This window comes from Danio rerio, chromosome 17 (assembly GCF_049306965.1).
Source record: "Danio rerio strain Tuebingen ecotype United States chromosome 17, GRCz12tu, whole genome shotgun sequence".
NCBI classification, from domain to species: Eukaryota; Metazoa; Chordata; class Actinopteri; order Cypriniformes; family Danionidae; genus Danio; species Danio rerio.
This window is the reverse complement of record NC_133192.1, coordinates 30,889,205-30,913,288: the sequence shown is the minus strand read 5'-3', so window position 1 is coordinate 30,913,288 and position 24,084 is coordinate 30,889,205. Positions and strand designations below refer to the sequence as shown.

Genomic DNA, 24,084 nt, shown 5'->3' with positions numbered 1-24,084 from the left:
GTGTAGTACTATTGTAATTAGTGTTACAGTAAAAAAAAAATTAAATGGTGTATTACATTTTACAGTAAACACTAAAAAATTCCTAAATATTCTTAGGGTTATACTTTGAAATATTCATATATTATAATATCATAATATTAATTTAATATAGAAATATATTTTGGGTTCATTCATTTTCCATTTATCCTTTCACCATTAATTCTGTTTATATTAAATATTAAGAACGCAATCCTGCTGAAAGATTGTTAAATGAGATATCATTTACAAATAATCATTCATTTTCATAGATTCATAACTGCAATAAAGCAAAAAGCCATAATGATTATATTATGGCTATAATATTACATCACTCACAGAAGAGAATATATTATTATAATAGCTATGTAATTTATATTAGTGTATTCATATGTTTATACGTGTTTAGGTGCTGATAGCTTTTTGTATGCTATTTTATTAATTAATACTAAATTGTCCAGAATATATTTAACATTTTATGAAATATTTGCTTACTTATTTGATAGAATATTTTCTGATAGAAAGGTTTCTGAATAAAGCTATAAGATATTACTTAAACATACAGTAACTGCTACTTACCTGTATTTTATTATCCAACAATGGCATTTTAATCTTTTAAATTTTTAGTCATGCAACCTATTGTCCTGAAAACACTTTTATATATATAATGTGATTTATACATACATTTATTATTAAATTCATCAGTATCTAATCATTGCAGAGGTGATGGGTGTGTATGTACAGTATGTGTGTTTGTGTGTGGTGTTTAAAGCTAATGTGTTTGTGTGTCTGCAGGTCTGCAGCCTCACACCAACTACAGCTTCATTGTGATGGCATGCACTGCAGCAGGATGCGGAGCGAGTCAGCCATCTATGGGTCAAACAATGGAAGACGCACCTGCAGGTTCATTCACATCCACATCCACATGCACACACTTGTAAAAACACTCACAAAATATTGACTTTTGATGTTGATTGTTTTGGATTTTAATTACATAAATATAATATATTTTTAGATTCTGATTCTGTAGTGCAGGATATTTATTTAGTTTTTTTTTATGAAAAACCTATTTAGAGTTTTATTAATGTTAATTACCACCTTTTTACTACCCCTCATCATTCTTTGCATAAATTATTGGTATCACTTTATTTTTTATGCTCCCTTTTGCACATTTTGTTGACTGTAAGTTACATTGCAACTTCATGCCAACTAATTCTCATTAGAGTATTATTAGACCGTCTGCTTAAAATCTGCTGACACTGCTACACCAAATTACATTCAGCTGACTATAAGAATAGTTGCAAGTACATGTCAACTTACTCTAACACTAACCCCAACCTAACTTACTGTATAGTCTAATTAGTTGGCAGGTAGTTGCAATGTAAAGTAAAATCAACAAAATGTGTTGAAGGGAACATCAAAATAAACAACCCAAGCTCATTCTGGAAACGTAGCCCCATGGACGTTTCTGGAGACCGTGATTTACGTGGCCGGAGGTACGTAAAGGCCGCGTTTGTCTTTTTTCGAGCGAACGCTGCGGGGCGGTGTGGCGCCGCTCCACCCCTCCTCTTCGCGCTCACCGGCCGACGGCTCGCCTCCAAGTGGAGGGCTTTCCCAATGCAATCAGTTTGTCCGCTTAGCTCACAGCGTTGCTTCGGCGGAGCGGAGGCCCCGGAGGAGGAGCCGGAGCCGGCCGCCGTACGACGACCGGGATCGAGTCCGGAGAACAGCAGGTTCTGGAAATCAGGTAAGACGAAAAACGGAATCTGAAAAATAAGGGCGAGAACGCGGCGGGATCCGAAAACGCGGTCGAAATCGAAGACGAGGGCTGTTGCTTCTTTTTTTTTTTTTTCCCCCGATCCGGCGGCTTGTCGCGCGAGAACGGCGCGGGTGCGAATGTGGTGCACAGCGGCCTCTCGCGGATCCGCAAAAACAAAAAAACGCTCGAATACGTACCTCCCGGGACGTAAATCGCAGTCCGCAGAAACGTCCGCGGGGCTACGTTTTCACAATGAGCCCGGGTTGAAAATAAAGTAATATCGATTCATGGGATTAACTTCAATTAGACTGTATCAACAATCAGTGAAATATTTTAAAAACTGTGTACAATGAGGTGTCAGATGTTGAATGGTAAACGGCAACTTAGAACGAACTAATTATTTTCAACAGACCAGGAACAAAGGAGGAACAAAACACAGTAAACGTGAAATGTTTTTAGCCACAGATATGTTTGTGATACTAATTACATGTTAAAGGGATAGTTCCCACCTAATAATGAGGATTTCCACACCGCTTGCTCACACTCAAGTGGTTCTAAACTTTTAAGAATATCTTTGTTTCTCTGTTAAATACAAAACAAGATATTCTGTAAAAAAATGTTGGGGAAAAACTGCAATTGACATCCAGTGTTTAGTAAAATTACCTTTAAAAGTAACTTATAATAATCATGTATATCTCATTTTTATAAAAAGTAACACATACTTTTCTTAAAAGTAACTAAGTAACATATTTAGTTGCTTTATTCTGCTTTGTAAATATTTATCTAATTTACACATTTTTTTGAAACACACATTTTCACCAGAGAAGCTAAGTACACTTAAATAAAGTGACAACAGGATAGTTCTCTGTAGTATACTTGTTCCTGCTGTTTACAATAGTGCTACTAAATTGCCATTGCAACACTGGTAAACTGACACCTCTCTGCTAATTCACTGTCAAATTTTTTTTTTATTGTCAATAAAATGTGGATATTTTAATTGCTTGCCTTTTATATAATTAGTATAATTTATGTTCAAGAGTTACATTAAGCATTTTACAAAATGATATGATTTGATAGATTAATACATATTTATTACAAACAGTGCATCCAGAATTTTTAGTTTCAGCACAGAATTTCTGATCCCTACTTTACCAATACACAACATTTCTTTGATTCTCAGTAGAAAAATTAATTATTTATGTTTATATATTTATATATAATTATTTAATTCATAGAAACAATTTATAGATGCAATTAATTATTTATTTGCGCTCGTATGTGCGCCCATAGGCGTTCTGGTCTAAAAAAGCAGGCGTGTTTTTGCGTGTTGCTGACGCATTGTTATTTTGAGAAACTGTAATAGTCTGTTCTTTAGACCAGAACAAGCTCGGTCTAAAGTCCGGCGCAGAGCGCGTTAGTTGTGTGCCTCGCTTGCACACTGCCTAATACACCCAAGATGTACAGTAGAGCAATACGCAAATATCTTTACATGTGAAAAATAATTAAAATATTAAGGATATATATATAGGATATAACAAGAATATATTTAGGATATAAATATAAATAATTAAAACATTACAAAACATATTATTTTCTAGCCAAAAAAAAATAAACTCAACCCTTTTAGGCCATGGCGCAAAGTGGATTTTCCCATCCTCATATTAGCACATATGGATTCTGACACTCCCTGAATGCGTTTGCGCCCTGCGCTTTCCGTTTTGTGATGGACCGTCAAAATAGAGCCCTTAATGAAAACTGTGGAAACAAATATCCAGAAAATGCTTATGATGCTTTAAGAAAATGCTTTAAGCTCTGCTTGACGCGTGTGCACGTGAAGTGCAGGAGCGCTCCAGTGAGCGCAGGCACGCACGCACATATTATGTACTTCTCAACATGCAAAAGTGTTCCTCCATATGTTTTCATCGAAGTTGTTCACAATACTTATCCATCCACAGAATTCGTAATGTTGTCAAATGTGTAAACATTTAGCTGTGGTTTGTGCTTCTGCCTTTGGGTGTATCTGGGATAAGCTGTATGAATGCTAAAGCTTTAAATAAAAGTGAAACAATCAAGCTGGATCCCTATTACATTTACAAATACAATCAAGCCGTTTTGGACTCATTTCTGGTTACTGATGTCAGAATTTACTGGTATTTTGGAATGGATGTGCGAATGGTCTTTTGCAGAAAAATTCTGGAACGTTCTTGTCTGAATGAACAGCGCTGTTTTTGAATATACCAGAAAAGTCGTTCCGGTAATTTTCTGGATATTTACCCGTATCACTGTTTGAAAGCAGCTTTTGTCACTGGGAACATTTACACAGACATCAGTAATCTAATTATTTACCATATTCTGAATAAGACAATATTATGAAGGTGAATATTATATGGTGTTTACATCAGTTGCTTTTAAAATATTTCTTTCTATGTTTTTGTTTGTTATATTACATAATTAAGCATAATATAAATCTGTTAATGGCACATGATGCCACATAACACCATTCAATGTTAAAATCTAAGTGTCTTGGCATTTTAAACATAAATAGCTTGCATTGTTTAACAGTTTTGGGTGCTTAAGATTAATTTGACAATCTTAGTCACTTAAGGGCAGCTAATAATTTGTCATGCTATACATGAAAACAGATGATGAAGGAAACAAATATTAGCTTCAAGATCTTTTGATTGTTCTTTTGATCTGCTCTTTTGATTGTCATTAAACTGTTGACCACTGCCTTCGAAAAGTCTACACGGCTATAATAGCATGTAGTGTAGTCTGTTAAAAGTACATTTTAAAGTAAATTTATAAAAGTACATTTTAATTTGGTTTGTGTTTATTTTGAGTTTTCCCTTAGCCCGATCACAGTAATCAAAAATCTCAGTTTAAATTGTAGATTGTTAATCAGAGGATTGTCCTAATTATGTTGATAATGGAATATAATTTTTTTATGTAAACATACTGATTGATATCATCATTGCAATAAATACCATTTAAGCTATTATCATTCATCCCCAATATATGATGTACAAAACGATTCATACGTGTGTCCTCCTATGTGTCCAGGTGTGTGGTCAAAGCCCAGACACATACAGCTAAACTCCTCCGCGGTGGAGCTTCACTGGAGTGACCCCCTCAAACTCAATGGCTTGCTCTCTGGCTACCGGCTGCTGCGGGACGGAGAGCTCGTCTTCACCGCCGACGGAGGAAAGATGAGCTACACAGACGCTGGCCTGCAGCCCAACACCAGGTCCTATCTTTCAGCCATCTTTAACAAGCCATTAGCACTTGATTATTGATGACATCTAATCCTATGTGTGTCTTAAAGAATCCTGGGACTCTACAATAACAGAGCTCTTCAGTAACAGAGCTGCTCTGATACCAAATCATTAAAAGTTTTTTAGCGAGCAGGGAGGCTAATGAGCAGCAGCGCTGGCTTGGAGAGCAGCATTGATCGCGTTGTTCCCCTTGTGACTCGGGAGAGGACAGCAAGCTAACTTTTCTGCTCTTGATGGAGAGTGAGAGTGAGGCACTTGGAGGAATGAAGGAAAAAGCTAGCAGGCTTGATGTTTTCTACTTAAAATGGTTGTCATTTTTCCCCCTATGTTAAATATTTCCAATCACATAATTACATATTTTTAGACTTTGAACAATAATAACATACTAATATTTAACAAAATACCAACATAGGCTCACTCTGCAAAAGTAGCCCTATATAAATTTCTGGAGATCTCGATTTATGTAGCCAGATGTATGTATAGATGCATTTAGTCTTTAAAACGAATGCTATGGGGCAGTATTTCGCTGTTCCTTTTCTTGCTTACCAGCTGACAGCTTACCTCCATATGGACAACTTTCCCGCTGTTACCAGTTTGTCTAGTAGTTCGTAGCCCATGTACATAGGCGTACTTGAGATGAAGAGAGGAGATGACCATGACGACGGGATTCAAGTCCTGTGAAGAATGGTTCCAGAAAGCAGGAAAGACAAAAACATAAGCCAAAAAATAAAAAAAAACAAATAACAGGGTGAGAATGTGGTGAAATCTAAAAACATGGTAAAAATCAGGAGGGCTTTTTTTTCCGGATTGCTTTTTAAAACTGTCGATTGGGTTTAGAGAGTGGGTGTGCGCTGAAATCGGTGCTTTTGAAAATACTACTAGTTGGGTTTAGGGAAGGAGGAGTGGGTCAGTCAACAGCAGCCTCTGGTGGATTTACGTGAGAACAGCAGATACAAATGGCTCTCGCGGGGGAAACCTGAGATCTCATAAAGGCATACACAGCGGCCTCTGGTGGATCGCGAAAACGAAAACTGCAACAAAAAAAACGTACCTCCTGGGACATATTTAGCGCTCTCCAGAATTGTATATAGAGGTACATTTCAGAATGAGCCTGGGTTGTATTATACATCAAGCTTGTTTTACTGAGCAAATTTAATGATGTTACAAATTTTGTAATAAAATCAAGCAATTAATTTAATAAAATAATGTACTATATTTAGCAATATTGCATGGTGTAATATATTATTAATTGATAAAAAAAAATGCTGGTAACACTTTAAAATAAAGATGTTTTAGTTAATTTTAGTTAAAGCATTTAATATTTTAATCAATGAACAATACATTTATGACAACCGTGAATTTGGATGTTAATAATGCATTAGTAAATGTTGAACTCTGATTAATAAATGCTAAAAGTATTGTTCATGATTAGTTCATGTTACTAAATACATTAATATTGCATTGAATTATTAATATTATTACTAATGACAAGTGTTATTGTAAAGTGTGACCAAAGTGTTTTACATATTTGTACTTAAGTATTAATAAATTATTTGAATTAATAATTAAATTGTATTAAGTAATGGGGCATTATGGCATCAAGAGGCATTCAGAGCATCACAGTGGCGCAGTAGGTAGCACGATCGCCTCACAGCAAGAAGGTCGCTGGTTTGAGCCTCGGACGAGTCAGTTAGCATGGAGTTTGCATGTTCTCCCAGAGTTCACGTGGGTTTCCTCCGGGTGCTCCGGTTTCCCCCACAAGCCCAAAGACATGCGGTATAGGTGATTTGGGTAAGCTGAAATTGTCTGTAGCGTATGTGTGAGAATGAGTGTGGATGGATGTTTCCCAGTGATGGGTTGCAGCTCAAAGGGCATCTGCTGAGTAAAACATATGCCGGACAAGTTGGCAGTTCATTCCTCTGTGGCGACCCCAGATTAATAAAGGGACTAAGCCAACAAGAAAATGAATGAATAAATTAATTAATAAACAAATTCAATGTTAAGTATTTGTGTATAATGGAAAACATTCTATTACCTGGTTTAAAATATCATTAAAAAGGGTATGTTAATCAAAGTATTCAAACAATTACCATTTTATTTATTTATTTATTTTTTGCTAGTTTATAAGACTCAGGGTCAGTTTTGCAAAAAAAAATATGTTTTTCAAGTTCTTTATTTTAATTTTGATTAAGTAGTACAGAATAAAACTTCTACATAACTTCTAACATACACAAGTAAATATGATAGTTAGATTCTTTTTTAAGCGTTGTCGAAATCTTGCTGTTTTGTCAGTGCCTCGTTATTCATGAATATATCCAGTCTTAGCATCTGTGAAATCTGTTGGTTGGCTGTAATCAAAAAACACACACAAGGACGCTGTGTGTGCAAAATAATTGGTTAGTTTGTGCAATATGTTGTGTAAATATTTGCAATGGTTCAGTCTCATAAGCTGCTTAAGATACAGGATAAATCTGTTTGTTTCATTATTTTACAATCAGTGATTCGCAGATTGTTCATCGCATTCGCTCACATGTACATTTATATAGAGAGAGCGTGTCTGTGTATATGTGTGTGTTTATCCCATATTCAACATGCAAATCTATATCTTTCACACTGATTTAAACTGTCAAAAGCATGTGTCTTCTGATTGGCCCATTTGGACGGGTCATTGAGTCACCTGACCTCCGTCTCATGGTCTCTCTGCTGCTTTTGTTTATACAGTATAGCTTCAAACGTTAGCCATGACGTTTAATTTGCCGTAATTCCAGTTGACCTGCCAAAAAGCATTCCCTTTTCCTGTGCTCATCCCATTCCCTTTCTTCTTCCAATTTAGCTCTGTAAGGAGCGTTACAAAGGCAGACGAGCGCTTCATTATCTGGAGAGGCTATAGGCTGATGTGGGACAGGGGCTGAGAGGGGGGCAGGGGGGGTTAGCCAGCACTGCTGCTCATCGATTATTTATGACAATGTTGATTAGCTGTCACTTACCTCACCAGCGTGGAAAGTCTCCCTGACGAGTGAAATATTAACCTTTCTCCCTCTGGGGAAACAGGTTAGCCACTCACCACCTCATATGATGCTCCACTTTATGTTACTTTGACTTAAAGAGGACATATCATGAAAATCTGACATGTTTAAGTGCTATAAACAGGTCTCTAAAGAATCTACCAACCAAGAAAATGTGAAAAATTACAACTTAGTAACTTTGTTTTGGTAAGCCTTTCTCTGAAAAAAATGTGTAGTTCAGATTTCGCTTTCCTAATGACTAGTTTTTTTATCTGCATGTTTCCACCCACAGCACTGCAGCAGTCACCTCTTCTCATCGTACCAGACACATTTTTTATTTTCTTTATATATTCAGTTGTTGGATGAACCAATGAACATGCAAGCAGTGTTGGGTGTAATCAGTTAATTAAATTACGAACAGTATCTGTATTTAATTACAGTTACTTACTGTATATAATATACTTGCCATACTTACTGTAAATAAATTTAACTGTTCTGTATAAACCAATTTAGAGAAACAGATTAGTAGTTGGCGATGTCTTAATTTCTAATGTCTATGTGCTGAGATGTATCTGAATTTTAGGTGGTACTGATTCAAGTCTAAACAATTAGAAAAGTTATTTAAATGCAATTTTAAGGATGTAATTAGTAGTAAAGGACTTATTTTAAGTAACTTGCTCAACACTGCATACAAGGCTCCATAGACTGTCAACATCTGAGGCTATGGAGAAATGATTGTTGAATGGCACTCACTGGCAACTTTATTAGGTACACCTTACTAGTACGAGGTTGGACCCCTTTTTGCCTTCAGAACTGCCTTAATGGCATAGATTCAACAAGGTACTGGAAATATTCCTCAGAGATTTTGGTTCATATTGACATGATAGCATCATGCAGTTTTGTCATTTTTTGCAGATTTGTCATTTTTCCAATCGGTTATTGTTCAATTTTGGTAAGCTTGTGTAAACTGTAGCCACAGTTTCCTGTTCTTACCTGACAGTAATGGTACCCGATGTGGTCTTCTGCTGCTGTAGCTCATCCACCTCAAGGTTTGATATGTTGTCCATTCAGAGCTGCTCTTCTGCATAGGTAGGTTGTACAAGTGGTTATTTGAGTACTGTTGTCCTTCTCTCAGCTCGAACCAGTCTGGCCATTCTCCTCTGACCCTAACATCAACTAGACAATTGTGCCCAAAGAACTTCCACTCACTGGATATTTTCTCTTTTTTTTTTTTTTGGACCATTCTCTGTAAACCCTAGATATGGTTGGGCATGAAAATCCCAGTAGATCAGCAGTTGGACAGGTGTACCTAATAAAGTGGCCAGTAAGTGTATATTTTTAGATGAAATGTGCCAAAAAATGTTGGTAAAGTGATATATAATATTGCAAACAATATTTAATGCCAAACATGCAAGTCTGCTCCCTGTTACAAGTCATTTTTGACATTTCGGCTCCACTTGTTGGATTATGTTTATAGTGACAGAACAGCAAGTATAGCAAGTTTCTGCAGGAATGTTAGCAGATTAGACGGTGGGGCCAAAACATTGAGTATTTTTGACTATGTTTTTTGATTGGCTCTTGTCATAGTTAGGGTTGGGTAAAGGGGATATGTTTTCATTGCATAATTTAGAAAAAAAACAACCACAAGTTTTAAAACACTCAGAAAAATAGTCAAGAATCTCCTTCTCCAGAATACAGTGTAACGGCTCCGCCCTTATCTGGTTAGTAGCAGCTCATTAGCATTCAAGTGAACACATACGAAAGGTATAGGGTATTTTTGTTTAAACAAGGCCAAATTTGACAAGGTATAAAAACTGATATGTAGGGTATTTTGAGTTGAAACTTCACCGACACATTCTAAAGACACCAGAGATTTATTAGATCTGAAGAGAAGGGGCATAATATGTCAACTTTAAAGTGCACAAAATATACACAGCTACCGAGACTCATGTGTGTGCTAAACATGCTCTCTGATTAATATCGCTAATGCTTTTATTACACATGATGAGCACTGTTTATAATAATAGATGTGACTATTTTAAAAGGGATAGCACTGGAACAATAGTTAATGTAGAGGTATTAATGGCTGGCGGTGGAGTTTATGGCAAATTAAAAGCCTTTAATGTTGAACATGACCCACATACATTGCTAATGCACACCTTTGCACTGACACCCATCTCTGTTTAAAAGGCAAATCTATCTTGTGAAGTCATGTATGTCTTAAAAGAGCCTTCTGCAGAGTGTTTTTATAACCCACAGCAGGCTTAATACATGCGCATACACACACGCGCACATACACTTCACTTTCGATTCATATGCATGTCCATTCTGAGCATCTGTCACGCCTGTCACAGATCACGGTGGAGGGGCTGATCAGCATTGCATTAACAATGTCATCTGTTAAATAGTATCACACCGTATCGATCCAACGGGGACTTTTCCAATGAATCAAGTGTAATGTAAAAGCAGAATTACAAGAAGGCTTAGTCATCTGAGCGGTTTCCTTTCTTTAGTTATAGCAGAAATCAGTACATTTCATGAGGGTCAGTAGTGGACTAGTCAACTCATTTTAGATTCATTCATTCATTCGTTCATTCAGCAGTATACTAAACAAAAGAACAACAATATAACATTGATGTAAGGTGTTAATCAAATTTTAATTGCTACAGTCTGTACAGTCTAAATTTATTAAGCTGATTGAATTAATTGCAAATTTTTATAAATTAACAAACATTCAGTGACTTAATAGAATTAAAACTTTGCTTGTTTTATTACTGAAAGAATCAAGTCTTCTGATACAAGTCTTTAGAATAAATGATTCACTGACTTATTCAAAAAGACTTCCCCTGTTTCAACACTGGCGAATCAGCATTTAAAACGAATTACTTTACTTTTGAATGATTTAGTGACTCGCTCATAAATCTCTTTACTAGTTTCATTACTGGATGAATCAGCATTTGTAACCATTTTTTAAATCAATGATTCAATAGCTAATAATTTTTTGTCCTGGATGAATCAAGATGTTTGAACAGATCTCTTGAATCAATGATTAAATGGCTTACCAATAAAGCATTTGCTTGTTTTTTTTGTTTTTTTTACTTGATAAAACAGCATTTTAACCAATCATATTTATAGTAAAAAGCTTTTGAACCATACTAAAGTGTATTAGTGTATTACTGACAACTATTTTAATGAATGCTACAGCATATTGTAGTATATTGTGTTACTGAGGCCAGCTGGCAAGCCTCACTCTCATAGCCTCCACCTTAGAGCAAGTGCCTCCCATGCAGGATTCGCTGATTCAAACCCCGCTCAGAATAAATGTATGGGTGTAGGACCAGTTGAAATATGATAAACGTAGATACTATTGAGAACCTTGTAATTTACTATAGTCATCTGTGGTGTAATGTAAGATACCTTATACGTAAAAAAAAAAAAAAAAAAAAAAAAAAAACAGTAATTTGGTCATTTGTTTATTTTACTATTTTTGTTTTACTACAGGAATGAGTTGGTTGGTTGCAAACACTTGACATTTTTGCAACACAGTGTTTACCACACTTTATCCAGCAAAGGTCCCCATCAAGCTCTGATTTGGAAAGTTGCAATTAACAAACCTTTTTTCGATACAATTGAGTTAATTGGTTCACTGGTTCAGAAAGCTTAATTTCACCATCACTTATTTCTGGATGAATCAATATTTTGAACTAATTGCTTGAATGATTAATTCAATTACATATTAATTCGATATATGTTGAATTATGTTGGAAATATGTTGAATTTAATAGTTGCTGCCATCTACTGGCATTATGATGTAACTGATACAATCTTTATAAAAAACATTAAGTTACTTCCAAAAGTGTTTAAATCTTCCTTAAGTTTCTTAAGTAATATTGTTGTAAACAATTCTTTTTGGAAAAAGAACTTTTTTGCACCTTAAGTTGGGTGTTTCATAACAAAATATTTAGTTTAATTCTGCTGTACACTATTATGATTTCTGTTTCAGCAGTTATATTATTGATTTGGTAAATTATTTAACATAATAAATGAATAATAAAATAATATATACATTTAATTAATTCATTTATTTTACTTTTGTAAGTTCCGTAGTTAAAAGCTCACAAATTAGTTCAAAATTACTCTGTATGACATCATTCTATGCAAGAAAAAAAGAGTTATTATTTTAAGCTTGCATTCATGATTTTAAAATTTGTTCCGCTGGCGTTCATGCCTGAATTCTGAGACCTAAGATGAAAGCTGCACATCCTCAAAACAAAACTACGCTTGCTGTGAAAGACACAGCTTAATGGCAGAATCAATGCACCTGCCTCTCTCTGGCGGACAATGAATAATTAAACGCAGCGCCGACTCCCACCTGAAATGGAGAATCGCTGAAACAGAGGCAAATTTAACTTCTGTGACAGGAGACTTTTAAGCTAATAGCATAATTTAGTTTCGCAGTTGACTTATTTATCTGCTATCCATCTTTGCTCCTCAGATATGTGTACGAGTTGGAGGCCACCACCGGCGGCGGGAGCAGTCGCAGTGATAGATACGTCATTCAGACCCCCATCTCCTCACCGGAAAGGATTCCTCCTCCATATAATGTCAGCCTCCATGGCCCTCGCTCCGTCTTTGTAGCCTGGTCACCCCCAGGTAATGTTTACAACCTAATGCACTATGCAGCCTCTCTATTTAGCACTCACGCGAGGCTGATTTATTCCTGCTCCGGCCTGCGAGAGTGACGGCACGCGGTCAGGGATTTACGAGTGGCGTTGTGTGTAATTTAGAAGGAGCCCAACATGCTCGTGTTGTACATGCATCAGTGCGGGCCGGACGTAGATGGGACCCACCAATCAATTAACATTCAAACCTAAGTGACAGCTTTTCCTACCTCTGCTGTGATTTAGGGGAGAGTTGTTTGAGATGCGCTCGCCCTTCACCTGTGCGTGTTCTCCCATCACTGTCCAATCGTGTCCCATTCATTCTCTGCTTCTCCACTGTTGCTGTGGAGTTGAGGAGAAGTTGGCTCAAGTGCGGATCACGTACTTGCCGATGCACCCAGTGAAACGGGAGCACACATAGATTTTATTAATTTGTTTACTTTTTTGGAGTACACTCTGGGTTCATTTTCTAAAAGCCCGAAAAGTTGAGATCAGGCGAAGATTAAAGTGTAGCTTTTAAGAGGAAAGGTTATAAACACTTTTATATTATGTCAGAAACAGGACAGTCAAAATCACAAATCACAGTCTCTCTTCAGAATCTGTACAAATGTTTGTCTAAAAACTAGTTTTATTATAGGGGGGTCCATAGTGTATTTTTAAGGCTTGGTTGTGTTTATAAGGTTGTAAAGCAATGCTCTTGCTTCACTTATTTTTTATATATCTTACTTTGATTATATACAGCTACTCAGCTAACATTAAAATGACTGTAATATTTCCTATTTCCTCTGAAAGGCCCGTCCTCAAGAGGGTTTCATTGGTCAGCTAACATAATGTGCTGATTCGTGAATCGGCACCACGTACACCTGCGCTGTATAAACAGTCAGTCAGAGAAGCTGTTAGCCGGCCGTATTAGAGCACACAGCTGAACCTCATGCCTGCTCCCTAAAATAAAATCTGACAAGTGTCTTTTACATATATTCTGAATAAGCATGTGTGGATAATATAAAATGTTCACAAATATTTTGCGAGTTGGTTATTTGAGATGTATAACATATGGAAAGCAGCTGCATAGAGAGAGACGCTGCATTGCTGCTAAGGATTGTGAGTGTTTACAGCGGTTTGACTGATAAATATGAATTTGTAGCTAAATTGTTAACTCTGCCAAACACCATTTCCTATTGTTTACATTCTTGTTTATGTCCTTGCTATAAACTATGCATCTAATTTTAACAAATAAAATTGCTATCAGGTTGTGGCTCACAATCCACAGCTTTGTCAGTTGGAGGAGTGTTTAGTCAAATCCAGCACTAAACTGAGAGAGATTCTGGAAGCTGTCCTTTGTCAAATGCTAGAGCTATATTTATTTTATAATTCTCTGGAACATAATTAAAATTAAACTGTAAGCACTTCTTCCTTTGTGTCATGTCCTTTGGAAGCCCAAATACAGAAACAGAACAAGCTCTGTGGAAATAGCAGCATTTAGACGGCATTTTAACTTTCTCAGCTGTAACATTACAGCGCCTCTGGCTATGCCGTTTCTGCACACGGTGTATGCGCATGGTGAATGAGCGTAATCTAAAGCCCTTGTGATCTCACTAGCCCACATGTATTTTTTTGTAGTCCCCAAACTTCATTCACTGTAGGCGTTGCTAAGCTAACTCTGTAAAAACATATGTCTCTCTTTGCATTGAACTTTGAGCATCTTACATTCAGATTAATAAACAGTGTTTATGTTCACCCAGCTACATTACACATCAACTAAAGTTTAAAATATGATATCGTAGTGGACCACCCCTTTAAACTATTGTTAAATATTATTAAATATTGTTTAAAAATGATTTAATGTAGCGAGTATTTATTTATTTTTATTTTATTTGTTATATTTGTTCTGTATTATTTCAAATAGATAAATTATACATTTGATGTAAAAAAAAAGTAATAATAAAATACTACTTACTGTTATTGCTGCTTTAAATAAGATTGTATTTGTTTAAAAATGTTTATTAATGTTATTGGTGTTGTTTTGTGTAAATGTACGCTACCAGGTTTGGAAACAAGCTCATTTTTAAATGTTTTAAAATAAGCTTATTCTGCTCACCAAGGCTGCATTTATTTGATCAAAAATACAGTACAAATTAAAAAATTGTGAAATATTATTACACTATAAAATAACTGTTCAAAAGTAGTTTATAATTTGATTTAATAATTTATTCCAGGGATTTTAATGATGAATTTTCAGTCTTCAGAGTCACATAATCTTTCAAAAATCACTCTAATATTTTTTTTTATTACTATTTTTGTTTTTTATATGATTATTATTAATGATAGTAGTAATAAAAGCAATAATGACTGGAATAATAGTTTCATTTGAAACTACATACAATAAGTAATAAATAAATATTTAATAAAAAAAGTATTTAACAATTTAACTCTTTTTTTTCCCACTAATAAATGCTGCCTTAATGAACAGAATAAATTTATTTAAATTATTAGGAAATAAAAAAAGAACTGACCCCAAACTTTTGACCGGTAGTGTAAGTGTTCAGAAAAATACCCATTTTGTGCAATACTACATATACATAATGCATATTACATAATATGCATACATAATACATAATTACATATTACTATAATTGCTTTTAGATTATTATATATTATTTTGTTTTTATTTGTATTAAATTTAGTAGGATTTTTACCTTTTAAATATCAAAATGTGTTTACTGAGATCATTCATTTTCCATTTTGCTTATTTAGGTGTAAAACCCAATACAATTTTAACACAATTAATTGTTTTCTGGGAGGTGCTTGCTGAGATTCACTGATTGCATCAGTTTGTGTTATCATTACACTGATCCTGCATGATCTTCTCATCATTTCTATTGCAAACTGCAGCCCACCGGCCTCCATCAATCAATCAATGGCTCTGTTTACACTGAGAGACTGCAGCACCAGCCTCATCTGCACATCCCACTGTGCATGTGGGCTGAGTGTTCTCTCACATGGAGAGCAAACACAAACTCTCTCTCTCTCTCTCTCTCTCTCTCTTCGTAGCATGAGCAGTGCTACTTCAGAGACTCCGGAGCGCTCTTCTGCATGCTCAAGCTGAAACTACCAGCCCACCTGCTTCACATATGTGCCAGAGACCCTTAACATGTCAGATGTCTGCGCATGCATTTACCAGGTCATGCATCCAAAGCCCACCTAAGCGAATCTGCATGCACGTATTTGTTTTCCCTCAAGAAGATGCGAGGGGATGTTTAAGAGTGTGCGCGCATATTCACACACTCAAGAGTGATTTCACAGGCTACATTCAAGCGCTCCTGATTGTCTGCCTCAGATGGTCCATCTTTCGCTATTATTGCCCCATTACGCCTCTCTCCTGTGAGAGGATCCCCTTAAACAACCTCAATTACACCATAAGAGCCCTTAAACAGACCTGATACCCACAGAAAACATTTACATAGCCCGGATCTTTTATTGACTTTACATTCTGAGAGAGGCGAGCGAAAAATCTATGGCTTTAAACTACAATATCTCACGCTTGGTTAAGTCCGAATGCAGAAACGGGCCATGGTTTGAAGCCGCACCTGTGCTTGATGGATCAGATCTGATAGCATGTTCCTTTTCTTTTCCTTTGTGCCATTATTTCTTATTAGACTCTCATTCGAGTTGAAAGTGCAAAAACTCCAAAGTCAGTGATTAGTTGTAAATAATAGAACTTAGGGACCTGTGCGATTGAACTTCTCAGGCAGGAAGCTTTGATCAAAGCACCGTCTAATTCCAGCGGGTTTTTGTGTCTCAGGCAAAAGACTACATCTGCTCGGGGAGACAGCAATGAAGGAAGTTGAATAATTTAACTTTTTCATTTGTAAAGATAATCAGCCCGTTCTGAATACATCTTGGCTCTCATAAATGTTGAATAACCTATCAGCCTCCAGTTGCCGTAAATTATGAAAGGCGCTAGTGATGGGAATATTAACAAAGCGTGGGTGCCGGGACTCTACATTCTTTAGTTCAAATGCATTACAGAAGAGCATGAGCGTGTCTGTGTGTTTCGGACAGCGCTGGGATAGACGGATCAGGGGAAGTGCCTGCTTGCCCAGATGGATGTTGGATCAAGGGCAAAGCTTCCAAAAGTGTCATATCCACTGTGTGTCAGTTCTTGCGCTGTAGTATAAGTACATACTGCGATTGTGGAAAGGATTGCGTGTTTGTTTTGTCACTAATAATTTTGTTTAGTGATTGGTGATTGTATTTATGTCGGGTTTCTACAATTTAAACCTGCTTTGACAAGCCTGTAATGCCAAAGGCCTTGGATATACAGTAAGTGAGTTAAAACAATTGAATGTGACTTTCTGTTTCCGTTTGCTTGTAGGTGTGTATAATTTAAGTTTCCCTTTGGAATATAACATCCTGCTCAACGCAGGCACTGAGCGGCCACTCATTCGTTCTGCTGGACCAGAGCAATTCCTGCTACTGCAAGGACTGGACCCCTATACCATCTACCATGTCCAAGTACAAGCATGTCAGCCAGGTACTCTGGAAGCTGAAATGTGCTTAACATTAAGAGACAGTCAAAACATGATATGATTAGGGGGATATTTCAGCTTAGGAGGAGACATCAGCAATTATAATTATGAAAATATATATGTATTTTTTAACTTTTGTATACATTTAAACATTTTACAGAACTAAAAAGTCAGTGACCGCAGCAGCTATTTTAAAAAATAGTTAAATAATAATAATAACACTACTAGTAAATAAAAACAAATTACAAAAAAAACACATACATGATTTTCAAATTTCAAAGGGTACACCTGGGAATATTATGTCCTGTTGCCATGTTCAGATACATAGTAACAAGTGCCCATCTTTGTCTAAAAATATAAATTTTTAGGGTAGATCTTACTGCATCATTTTCAATAATAAATTGGACACTTTGACAACGAAATACATATTTCCTTACCAGTATTTAAAGGGATAGTTCACCCAAAAATTATCATTTATTCTCCCTCATGTAGTTTTAAATCTTTATGAGATTTTGTCTTTTGTTGAACACAAAAGAAGATTAAAAAATGTCTGTTGCTGGGTCCCATTAACTTCCACAGAAGGAGAAAAATACTATGGATTTCAATGGGTGCCAGCAAAATTATCTATTCCCTAGATTTGCAAGAAATGTTCTTTAGGAATTTCTAAATACCCTAACGCCAACACAACAGAAGAGAGAAACTCAAATAGATTTTAAACAATTAAATTGGCTGTATTTTCATGTTTCTCTTTAAGGTATTAAAACATGGAATATTTTGTGTTGATCTATTGCGTGGGTCTCAAACTCTATTCCTGAAGGGCCGCAGCTCTGCACAGTTTTGCTCCAACCCCTTAAAAACCAAGCCCCTAAAACCAAGCTGATCCAACAAATCAAGGTGTCCAAGACTACCTAGAGACTATTAACCAGGTGTTAGTTGGAGTTGGTTGGATTTAAAATCTGCAGAGCTGTGGCCCTCCAGGAATTGAGTTTGAGACTACTGATCTGTTGTCTATTTCTGGAAATAAATACTCAGAATAGGTGTATGATAATACACCTATTTAAAATATTGTTACCGATAGTTTATGATCACAAATTAACCTTTTACTCTAAAGACCTACCTCAAATTCTCAAATTACTCAAAAATTTTCAATTGGTTTCTTTGGGCCAATCCCAATTCCACCCCTTAGTCCTTTCCTTTGTCCCACTTCTCTTTAGCTTGAAGGCATAGGGCTAAGGGCAAGGGCTAGATAGCCCTTGAAAATCATAATTTTTCAGGACAACACTCGAAACCAAGGGGTGAGAAAATTTTCCAGAATACGCCATCTACAACCGCAGCATGACTGCACACGGAAGTCAGGAGATGGACAAATTAGTAAATTTTTGTCATTATTACACATTTTTACAACAAACGAGCATATGATTTAATACATTCATAACGGTGTTCGTGTTTTACCATCATGGTTTTAAAAAAAGCTGGCAAAATGTTGCTATCTAAAATCCAATAATAACTCCTGTATGATAGTCCCACAACATACGGACACTCGATGACACTCGAATACCCTGTCAGAAATGTCTAGTGGCTGAGAATGACTTTTTTTTACAGTGTCTGGAATAATGTTAATGTTGTTTTCGTGTGTTAACATAGATGAATATGTCCACTGTGTAAATGCACAGTACAGTTACGATCTTATTGCCACATGATACCGTTATGATAACATTATATATGCCTTCAGTGATTTCCTAAAGATAAATACCTACAAATAATACAACTAGAATAACTACAGCAGTCGGGATCATCGATCTTGTTTGAAGCAAGAGATCGCGATGACATATGATGATGTGTGCAGGTGCTGTACATTTCTTAGGGGTAAATTTTGAAGCCCTTCCCCGTCAAACTCTGTTTCAAGGGCCTAGGGGAAGGGGTAGGGGTACAAAAACAGAATTGGGATTGGGCCTTACTTTTTGCCGGTGTTGTATATGTGTGTTTATAAAGTGCTTTCTGCCTGTTTCAGTAAGTTGTGTTAATTGTGAGGTTTACCGTGGCAGATGGTAGACGTCTGTTTTAAATATCTGTATGTGTGCAGATGGTTGTGGTGTTGGACAAGGGGTGACTGTTCGGACCCCTGAGGCTGCTCCGATAGCTCAAGACCCTCCAGTTACTACTGCTACAGGTGCAGCTGTTATTGAGGTCCGCTGGAGTCCACCGCACAAACCCAATGGCATCATCACTAACTACTTCATATACAGGTACGCAGACAGCATTCACTGTCACATATAACCTGCAAAACATGGTTCTCACTTCAGTATCACATTTTTAGTAATTATTTTGACAAAAGTAAATCTAGATTATGTATTATTTTATTCATTAAGTATTATTTGTTGTTTTATTTTATATTTTTTTATTTTTTTATTATTCATTTAATTAAATATGTTATTATTGTAATTAACTAAATTCAACATTGCTATAATGCCATCATTAAGGATTTACAAAATAATTCGAAGCATTTCTGACATAAAAATGCTAAAGGTCTAATCATAGCAAGGGCTATAACCAAATAAAAAGAATTTCAGTGTGACCACCACAAGTATAACAATAATGGCAGAGTCAATCAGAGTCATTGGAATCACCTTCAAAACCATTTTTTAAATAAATAAAATGACTTAAAAGTTTTCAATCCAAAGGATCAAAGTGTAAAGTACTACTAGTTTTTCCCAGGGTTCTGTTTTGGGCCCCTTTTAATTGGTATTTATTTCCTCTTAGTCATAACTTTAAGATTTGTCTTCTTAGTCGCCAGGTTTCTATGTGGTTCAATGTGTTTAGTTGAAATTAGAAAATGGCTTTCAGCTAATTTCCTAAATCTTAATGAGAGCTAGACTAAAGTCCTTGTTGTTGGCACTAAATCTATTTTGTCAAAATCTGATTGTCTCTCTGTGGTTATTGATATTTTTTCCCCCGAAGCTTAAGAGTCTGGGTGTCATCCTTGATAGCTCTTTGTCCTTTAAAGTAGTGCACTTACATAATATTAATCGTCTCTGTTCCTTACTCTCAATGAAAAGCACTAAAGTTTTTTTTTTGTGCTCTGGTTATTACACAGATTGAATACTATAATACTCTCTTTTCTAAACTTTTATCATAATTTTATACAATTAGATTTGCTTTTTCATCAGAGTAATGTTCAAATTTAAAATGTATGTTTTTGTGCAATCAAAGTTCTTAGTAGGCTCTCTTCTCAATACCTTACTGATATTTTTTTTATATCTATACCCTTTTGTGCTCTTTTATATAAGAAATTCTTTCTCAATTTGATATGATGCACCACATTTTCACCTGCGGAATTAAAACTTTTAGTCGTGCTGCATCTTGTCAGTGAGTAACAAATAATTCCTTTGTAGGAAACAAAGAACCATTGGTTGCACTTTATTTAACAGTCTTGTTCTACTTGTACTGTACATACTATTTACTTACTATCATCATTGCATGAACTGGGTAATAACTAGGCACTAAACACCTTGCTAACCTATGTAGTTACTAGTGCTGCTCAATATATAGTTTTACCATCAGTTTAGCAATTTGCGCATCCGCATTGGTCACATGGCAAGATTGTCGCAATGTTCGCAATGTTAAGCCTAAATTATAGTTGACCAGGAGCCACTGCTAAGTTTGACCATAATAGTGTGAAAGTTTATGATTTGCATGTGTTTTAAAGCCTGTGACTGTGCCTTTTAAGAGTTTAAAACATATGGAGTCAAAAGATGACAATGTTTGAAGGGGTATGAAAGATTAATTGTATTTTTTTATTTATACAATTTATGCAAAACAAATTTTAAACATACATACTTGGAATTTTTGTCATGTTATAGTCCAAATATCGAAATTTCAAGTGAAAATAAGATAATTTTTATTTCCCCATTGGCTGATTGTTTTAGGGAAAAACTCTTATCATGACTTCTGAAGGTGAAAACTAAACAATATTTTTACTTGATCTAATCATTTTTAGATATTTAGACATGAAACAAGACAAAGTGAAGTTTATTTATAAACTAATTCCGAGAGGATCACGTGCTTATGAGTGCTCTTATGACAGCTGGTCCCTCATTATCCAAATTCAAATCAAATCAGGCCTTTATTTGTCACATACACTTTCGTATAGTGAAATTGAACCCCCCTGACTGATTATGATTCACCAATCAAACGATTTCATAAGCCACTACTGTCTAAATACCCTGAGTTCCATATGATAGCCAACTTCATTTTGAAGAATCCCCCCTTCCACCCCTTCTCCTCCTCTTCCTTTCCTAGATGGGTGGCACGGTGGCCCAGTGGTTAGCACTGTTGCCTCACAGCAAGAACATCACTGGTTCTAGTCCTTACCAAGCCAGCCGACGTTTCTGTGCGGAGTTTACATGTTCTCCCCGTGCTTTCCTCCCACCGTTCAAAAACATGCAAATTAAGTTACTTGACTAATCCAAACCGGCATGTTATCTCTTAATAGCAATCACTATCTGTTCATTAGCTACTACTGCAGGGGAGTTCTCGAAATCTACCTGAGCTCAAACTCCCCTCTCGCCTTGCAAACGGGAGGGAGCCCCAGGCACGAGGATCTTATGAGCTCAGGCCTCTCACCTGGGACAGCATGCCAAACAAGCTTTATTATCAATCATAAGCTAAGTGTGAACACTTGAAGTAAAATAAGAAAAGTATTTTTTTTTTTTTTTGCATTGTGATTATTCAATTTCTGTACCTGAATACAGTCGTACTCCCTAGGAAAATGTCAAATAGAGCTATTCAAACCATCTGGTGAAACTGTATTCATACTGCAATATTAATTGCATAAAGGATAAATATCGCAATATCATTTTTTACAATATCGTTTAACTCTAGTAGTTATAGCCAAACGTTTATTAGTAAATTGTATGCACACATTAAGAACACTTATGTATGCTAAAATAGTGCAACCGAATCATCAGTATAACTGAACATGCATGGCTACACTGTAAAAAAAATGCTGAGTTCCTCACAATTAATTAATTTTGTTCCCAAAAGATTAATTAAGCAGCAAAATTATTTTTTGTTCAGTGTATTTCTGTGTTCATTTGTTCACCATTGCACTTAGTGTCCCATCTTATGTTGATATTAGTGTAAGAATAGTCACACAAGCTCTGGGTGCCTATATAAAGCATGTTTTGGCTTCTCTGTGAACATGTTAACCAGTGCTCCTCTATCAATCACAACTCCTAATGCACTTCCAAACTAAAAGATGCTGTCAGGCTAATGTCAGTGCAGAGCAGAAATAAGTGTGTGCTAGTGTATGTGTAGGTGTGAGTCCATGTCAGGCCATGTTTGAAAGGAAGGCCGGAAACGTAGTCGAACACAAACAGTAATTATGCCGTGACCTTGAGGTGAACAGGCCAATCACTGCTGGTTACACTTGTCAACATTTCCTCTCGAGTTCCTGTCCAACTGACAGCAGAAAAACGCAGAATAGAGTGCCGAGTGCTTATGTGGATATCAGCTGTATATCAGTGACTCTGGTATCTGAGTGCAGAGACGAGAGAGAGAGAGAGAGAGAGTGAGAGAGAGAGGGGCTGATCGGCAGCTCTAAATGGAAGATGACATTGCCCTGCTGACTTTGATTATTCCAGGCACATTCAGAGCCGTTTGAGAGCAATATGAAACAGAATGGCATGATGCTCGCACCCCGCACAGAGGGAATAAAGCTAAGACTGACATAGCACGATCACATCAGAATGCTTCGCTTCGCTGTTACACAAGCATCCTTCAAGGAGAACCGGCAGCAATGCACCGGGGAGTAGCCAACTCTATCATTACATTGCCATCATTGCCGTTATGGACGGAAACAACACAGCCGGCAGTGCTCACACCTTTATTGCCGCACATAGTGAATGGCAATTTAAACCGTTCAGGATTTGGCTTGAAGGATTCAGACAATAATCAGATTAAACCATAAATTGAGACGTCTTCCCAACTTTTTGGCTCTAGTTTAAGCAAAAACAAGCATCTGAGTGAATACAATTGTGTGCATATTGGTTTTATTCAAGGGCAACCATTTTATGAATGAAAACTTCAATTTCAGTTTGAGTTTTAACTCTTTAACTGTCCTACCAAAAAAACAAAAAACATTTGGATTGCATTTCTTAACTCCGAATGTCGCTAGTTTACACACTCAGTGTATTTTTTTTTCAACACATCCCATAATTTCTAAGATATTGACCTTTACCAAATGGTTGATATGTCAATTTATGGTAAAAGACCCGTAATTAATACATAAACTATGAAAAATATGAAGTGTAAGCAATTTATTTAAAAACATAATCAAAATAAAAAAATTTTGAATGCTAAATAATCTTTATTTTTTAAAGTACGCCATAAAATATGTCAGATTGTTATGTAACAGTAATTTACATGATTTCTGTTTTTTTTTTTTACGGTGAAACCAAAATCAAATGTAGCAGTGCAACAGGATTATGATTGTTTGATTTTTTTGTAAACCATCAGTGCTGTGATGTGTAACCATTATTTAAAACAGTCATTCTTTAAATGACTTTAACAGTCATTATTTAAAACAGTCAAAATATGGTCAACCATTTGGTAGAGCACACAGTAGCTATTTATATGATACGTAGCAGTGTGAAACACTTAATTTAATTATTCAGCTTTCATGGTTTAGTAAAGTTTAATCAACTGTTTTTTTTTCTTATCCACCAATTTAGACTTTTGTTAAATGTAAACTATTGTAATTTTTTTGCATTCTATTTAAATAACCACATTCAGATCAACATATTAGAACGCTTTCTGAAGGATCTTGTAACATTGAAGATTGAA

General features: G+C 36.0%; 1 protein-coding gene across 2 annotated transcripts in view; it reads left to right on the top strand.

Annotated features, from left to right (window-relative positions):
• Window positions 1–24,084, top strand: part of ush2a (Usher syndrome 2A (autosomal recessive, mild)) — a 394,144-nt gene that overhangs the window by 310,541 nt on the left and 59,519 nt on the right. For both annotated transcript variants that reach the window (XM_009293147.5, XM_073928624.1), the window contains exons 56-60: window positions 811–918; window positions 4,835–5,018; window positions 12,547–12,704; window positions 17,088–17,246; window positions 19,325–19,487. In XM_009293147.5, coding sequence (XP_009291422.2) covers window positions 811–918; window positions 4,835–5,018; window positions 12,547–12,704; window positions 17,088–17,246; window positions 19,325–19,487 — 772 coding nt within the window. The remainder of the gene's footprint in view (window positions 1–810; window positions 919–4,834; window positions 5,019–12,546; window positions 12,705–17,087; window positions 17,247–19,324; window positions 19,488–24,084) is intronic.